This window comes from Desmodus rotundus, chromosome 5 (assembly GCF_022682495.2).
Source record: "Desmodus rotundus isolate HL8 chromosome 5, HLdesRot8A.1, whole genome shotgun sequence".
In the NCBI taxonomy this organism is placed as follows: Eukaryota; Metazoa; Chordata; class Mammalia; order Chiroptera; family Phyllostomidae; genus Desmodus; species Desmodus rotundus.
In genome coordinates this window covers 116,762,251-116,768,250 of record NC_071391.1, presented here as the reverse complement: position 1 = coordinate 116,768,250, position 6,000 = coordinate 116,762,251, and the positions used below count along the sequence as shown (strand labels likewise).

Sequence of the window (6,000 nt, the reverse complement as noted above, 5' to 3'; positions counted from 1 at the left end):
GGCTGCGGCATCACTGGCCCCAGCCCTTCTGACCTGGAGTCAGCTCACACTCCTCTCTGAGCCCTCTGCCGTGGAGCTCCGCAGCGCCTCTCACTGAAGACACAGGTCCCTTCCTTCTTGCCCATCCTGGGGTGTTGGCAGATGTGAGACCTGCAAAGGCTTCAGGAAGCATTTGCTTGTTTCTGCTTTACTTTGGCTCATCTGCAAATACCATGGAACTATGCCTGAGTGACGCTGCTGGAACATGAGAAAGCCCCGTCTGTCCTTCAGCCAACGCCATGACACATGAACCAGCCACCCCACCACAGGTGAACAAGGCCAAACCAAAAGAGCTGCCCAGCCAAGCCCAGTCTACACGGCTGACTCACACACTCACAAACCGAGTAAATGTTTATTATGCTTTTGTGATTGATTTTATGTAACATTTGTGTCACTAGATAAATTCAACAGTGATGACCCCAAAAGACAGAAAGGAGCAGAACCACCACCGTCCCCCGGGGGCTTCGATGCTTACGAAGGAAAGCTTTTACTGTTACAGTGAGAACTCAGGGTTACTTGTTACAGCTGCAGAGCCCATCCTGTCCTGATGGATGCACCAGGAAACAGACGACGGGTCCTCTTTCTGCTATGATGCCTGAGAGACCTGAGCAGAAGGGAGCCGGTAGGTAAAATGAAATATAGAAATAGCGAGCAGCCTGCCACACGTGGAAGAGAAGTACTGGCCGGTCTTCTGGAAGCCCATGCGCTGGTAGAGCGCTATGGCCGCGTACTGCAGCATGGTGGTGCTGAGGACAACCTCCTTGTAGCCCTGGTCCCGCGCAAACTGGAGCAGAGTCCTGACCAGAGCTTTCGCTATCCCCTGGCCCCGGTGCTCCAAGGACACACTTAAGTGGAACAGCTGCAGCTGCTGCTTCTGCAGGGTGGGCTCCTCCATGGGCAGAGCTCCCACTGTGCCCACCACCTGCCCCTCAGACTCGGCTACCCAGAAGCAGGAGCCGGGCCCACTGAGGTAGGTTTCGGCAATGTCAGACATGTCTGTGTGCAAAGAGTGGGCCACATACTCAGTCCAAGGGTATTTGGCAAGGAACCTCAAGGCAGCGAGGAGGACGAGACCGGCCACAAGGGCCAGGAACCAGGACCCAGAGACCAGCAAGAGGGCGAGGGGCACCCCAAGCAAGAACACAAGTGTTCGCCGCAGCTTCAGCATGTGGCGGAAGGTGGTGGGGGCGTGCTCGACCATGCCCTGGGAGAACAAGTCCAGGACGGACTGGCGGTCGCTCTCCTGATATTTGCGGATGTGGTAAGGAGCCATGGAAGGCTTGTGTGTCTGAATCTTGACGTCCACCAGCGAGAGCTAGGCGTCCCTGCACCCCTTCCAGGCAGCCCTGGGGAAGAGAGAGAAGCCATGTGAGAACCCCCATCTCTCCCACCTCCCAGGAATCAGAGGCCCTGCTCCAGGGCTTGTCTTTGTGCTTCTGCCTGGTGGGAAGTCAGCCACAGCCAAGGGAGAAGGGTAGGGTCAGAAAGACCTGTATTTGATCTGGCTCCACTCCTTTCTAGCTGTGTGACCTTGAGCATGTCACTTAATCCCCCTAAGCCTCTGTTTCTTCGTCTACACAACAGCATAAAATCAAAACCTGCCTTCTGAGATTGTTTTGAGAATTTGATTAAAGCTCTGTATATACAAAGCTCTGGTATAAAAACTACCCTCCACCTCCACCCTCTCTCCTTTTTTTTTGTCTCTTCTCAGCTTCTTGGTGCACTGAGGTGACACGATACAGCAGCCAGGGCATGGGTCCCCTACCCTTTGGTCCCTCTGCCAGGGTCCATACATTGCAGGAACCCTGTGTTCCCAGGCGCAGGTTTCGGCAAAGGCTCCTTCCCCCTTGACTGCAGCTTTTTAGGCTGCTGAGGTGGCCTAAGAGCCAAACACCAAAACCGGCCCTGCCCTGAGCACCAGGGGGCCCAGGGCTGCAGGCCGCACCCAGAGCACTTCTCTCCACCCATGTCCTCTCACCTGTTACCCCCAAAGCCTCCGAAGTCCAGGGTGGCCTCCGACTCCTCTCCTCCCTCAGCCGCTGACTGGCATTCAGGAAGACTGTTCAGGGCCTGCACTACCTCGGGGGAGGAGACCCTGGAGGCCGCCTCATTGGCTGGGTACTGGTTTGTCAATCATAAACCCCAGTGTCAAGGGGCTGGGCTAGGGCAGGGCAAGGAGCCTGTTCTCCATTCACCTCTGTGATTACTAGTAATTATTTGGGGCAGAGAGGGTGCTGTTAGCAGGTTCTGGAACAGCCTTAAAAAGAAGGCACAGGGCTTATAAGTAGTCCCTATAATTTTCAGTGTGTGTTGCGGGGTAGCTGATCGGGGCTAAAGACCCTTCACCTGCGGCCCTCAGTTGAAGACTGGGTAGATGTGGAGCGACAACGTTCACCTGGGTAACAGAGCGCATTTCCTCCACCGCGTTCCCGAGCACAGGGGAAGACAGCCAACTTTTTGCTTCGGTATGTAATCCTTGACTAAGGAGCCAAATCCCCGTGGTCTACCAACCTGCATCCCTTCCCTCCCAGCACCAAAGGCTCTCTAGCAACAGTTTGCTTTTGCTGGTGGAGCATTTAGGCTCTGGAGCTACCAGGTTATTGTAAAGGACACTGTTCCTAACTTGGCCGAAAACTACTTTCTCTAAAAGACTTGTGGAGCTTATGTAAACTTCTTCCCCAGGAAATGGCATTGCTTTGATCTGTTTTCTTCTTGTTAGAAGGAGCTGGAAACACGTCTACATTTCTTCATAACAGGCAAACCAATAAACATACGAGTTCAGCTTCATCAGTTGTCCGACATGTCACACTGGCAAAATGCTTAAAAGTTAAAAGGCCTGGCAGAGACTGGAATGCCTGTTTTCTGCCCCTGGGTGTGCAAAATGGCACCTGTCTGGTATTTACAAGCCTTTAAGGAGCGCACATGCTCCTTCCCAATAATTCCGCTTCGGGGAAGCTCTCCTAAAGAAAGAGCAACATGTACCCAGATTTACTTGTTAGGGGCAAAAATAAAAGCAACACGAATGTGTGACAGAATTGCGCAGGCGGTAGGTTACACAGCAATAAAACGAACGCGCACAGTCCGCGCTCGCTCAGGCTCCCGGCGCTGCAGCCGCGACCCCCGCATCTCCCGCTCTGCTCGCTCCTCCTCCCGCGGAGCCTCCGTCCTCCCAGCGCTGGGGCCGCGTCTCCGTCCCGCGGCGGGAGCCGACTGTCCCCGGCTGCCGCCTCGCGCCCCCCGGGCTTTCCCCTCGCGGCTGCTGCGGGGGCCCTCCCGCTGCTGCCGCTGCCCTCGGCTCCGCCGATTTTCCCCTGGATTCCGGACCCCCGGGCGCTGCCCCCGCCGTCCTCCACCCTCACGTCCCAGGGCACAGGCCGCGTCTCACCGCTCAGACTGGCGCCCCAGCACCTCTGCCCAACAGCAGCCTCGCCCCGGCGCGGGACACCGCTCGGGCCTCTCCCAAGAAGCGGCGAAGAAGAAGGTGCGGGCCGGCCGCTTCCACTGTCCCCGCGGGAGCGCCGCGCTGGCGGTGCGGGACCAGGCGGCCGCCTAGGCCTTGGGTCTCGCTGGTGCTCCCGGAACCGAGGAAGCAGCCTTTTCCCCCGTCTGCCGCCTCCCGCCGTCCTCCCGTTTAGAAAAGAGGGAAATCGGGGAAAATTGCATTCCCCGGGGGCAACTTGCTCTAGCGTGCACGCGTGTGAACAACCAAAGATAAACAGACAAAGAGCAGAAGTGACTTACCGCTAACCAAGATCACTGCTGCAAAAAGAAATGACAATAACTTGTGGCAGAATTCTGTTTCGTCTGACAGAATTCAGAAGCAGGGTGGGAAAAAAGCCTTTTAAAAATATTGAGAACGTGTTTTTAAAAAACATTTGAAGAAATCAGCATTTCTAACTGAAGTGAGTCGAAAGGAAGATTATGCTGGGGCAGTTTAGTGATCCACGGCCGTTTCTCTAAAGGTCTGTTTGCTTCTCTAAATTGCTTTCTGCCTCCAACTCTGATTACTGGAACACTTCTCATGTCTACCAAATGTAATTTCTGGGTTTTGGTTTATATCCGTATTCAAACTTAAAATACCTCTAAGTTTAATGTCAACAAAATCGGTTGTAACCAGATTTTTAGATAGTAATAATTTGGCCCTCTCCCCTTTTAAAAAATAAATAAAACAAACATGTTGGAGAGCGATGGCATGGGATGAAGCCTGCGATGAAGTCATTAGGAGCACGGCCTCCGAGGCCTCTCGGATCTGAGGTTTACCCCTGACCCCTGCTTTTGAGCTTTGAGGGGAGCTTCAGCTCTCTAAGCTTCAGGGGGAAGGTGCGTTTATAGTGGAGAGGTCTGGGGGGACCATCTGAACCAAGTGATCAAACTTCTTTTCACCAGTGTGGGGGACAACTGCCATTATGTGCCTCTTGATGACATGCAACAGGGAGGACACAAAATCCATCTACCTACTATTATCCCCCAAAATATTTGAAATGACTCAAATTATGAACAACTGTGGAATTCTGAAAGACATCCACAGTACTCTAAAAACATGTCAACATATTTTAAAAAAGGATTGTTCTGGATTAAAGGAGACTAAGGGCCACGGCAGTTAAATACAATGCAGGGTAGGTACCACCAAGCCTGCAAGGTCCTTTCAAATAGTTCAGAAGAAAAGCAGGTGGTGTGTCTGTGTGGCATGCAGACCGCAGCAGGTATTAACAGACGGTGAATTCACATGAAAGACACATGGATATTCATTGTAATACTTGCAGTTGTCTTGTATGCTTGAAATTCTTTGAAGTAGAGTTGAGAGACCAAGTGTGGTTCCTCACTTGGTAAATCTCTCGGGGTTGGAATGAGGACTAACTGCGGGAGTGCTTATAAAGTGTTTAGCACAGTACATGCAAGAAACAGTAGGGGAAGGTGGTGGTGCGGTAGGTGGGAGCGGAGCCCACTTCCCCCTGCGCACAGGGGAACACCTAGCCAATCTTCTGAGGAATAGAGTGTACAGCCAACGGAATCCCAGCTTATATGAAGTTTGGAGGCCAAAATTGTAGAGGACATTGAAAAACAGATGGTAAGGAGATTGCATTGGGACAGTAAGGTCCCTGGGACCAGCTCAGGGGCCAGAGCTGCTGCAGCCCATGGCCCGGTGCCTGCCACGGGATCCTTGGAAGAGAGCCAGATCAGCAGCTCCCTCCCCTGCCAAAGCAGGGAAGACAGAGCACAGCAGCACCAGGGAGACCCAGGTGCTTGAAGTCACTGGGGGGAATAAAGAGGAAGTGGGAGATGTACAGGGGAGGTGCACACCCCCTGGGACTGTGGATATCAGCTAGGTCATTACCAGAGAAATTGGGGAGCTGGGTGACATGTGGAGAAGGGAGAAGAGTTGGGTCATGATGGCCCCTGACCCAGATGGTGCCTGGTCTGGTTAGAAAGTTGGGCTGTGTGAAAAGCCAGGAGCTTGTTAAGAATGGCAGGCTTAAACAGGCTTTTACTCAAAGGCTCTCAGTCACTGTTTAAGGAACTCTAGCGCAGTGGCTGGCTAGCTGAGGAGGGCAGCAGGGCTCAGCAAGTTAGCAGTCCCCAGAAAGACTTAACTCAGTGGGGGGAGCTGAACCACCCTGAAGAGACTTTGAGAGTGCCTAGCATCTAGGCCAGCAAAGAGGGAGAAGGTGATGTGTGAGTTGCCCCTAATTAATGCACAGCATGGGTAGCTTCACGGGGGATTAAAGGCATTGGCCTGGCGCGGATGGACTGTGGGGGCCCAGCAACGCACGGAGGACCTGGGCTGGAGGCTGGGCAACTGAGAATATTGCTGCCCAGACCTGGCCCCCATCCTCACAAAACCAGAGGAAGGGAGAAAAGCGAAACCCAGCCCCCCTCAGCTGCAGCATCCAGGAAGACCAGCAGAACTCGCTTGGCAGGTTTAAAGTTAGCAGGAGGCTTTTTGTCTTCTCCCAACCCCGC

The 6,000-nt window shown here is 53.5% G+C and overlaps 1 protein-coding gene across 2 annotated transcripts; it reads right to left on the bottom strand.

Moving 5' to 3' along the window:
* Positions 1-372: 372 nt before the first annotated feature.
* Positions 373-3,560, bottom strand: NAT8 (N-acetyltransferase 8 (putative)). 2 transcript variants are annotated; one of them, XM_053924377.2, is made up of 2 exons: positions 3,425-3,560; positions 373-1,385 (listed from the first exon to the last, which is right to left on the bottom strand). In XM_053924377.2, the coding sequence occupies exon 2, from the start codon at positions 1,310-1,312 to the stop codon at positions 626-628; it is 687 nt and encodes a 228-aa protein (XP_053780352.1). In that variant the 5' UTR covers positions 1,313-1,385; positions 3,425-3,560; the 3' UTR covers positions 373-625. The 2 variants fall into 2 exon arrangements, with proteins under 2 accessions (XP_053780352.1, XP_024414380.1); XM_024558612.4 differs by lacking the exon at positions 3,425-3,560 and adding an exon at positions 2,018-2,141.
* Positions 3,561-6,000: the final 2,440 nt, after the last annotated feature.

Coding starts and splice junctions, on each gene's coding strand:
- NAT8 (XM_053924377.2), bottom strand. CDS start 1,312: ATGGCTCCTTACCACATCCGCAAATATCAGGAGAGCGACCGCCAGTCC.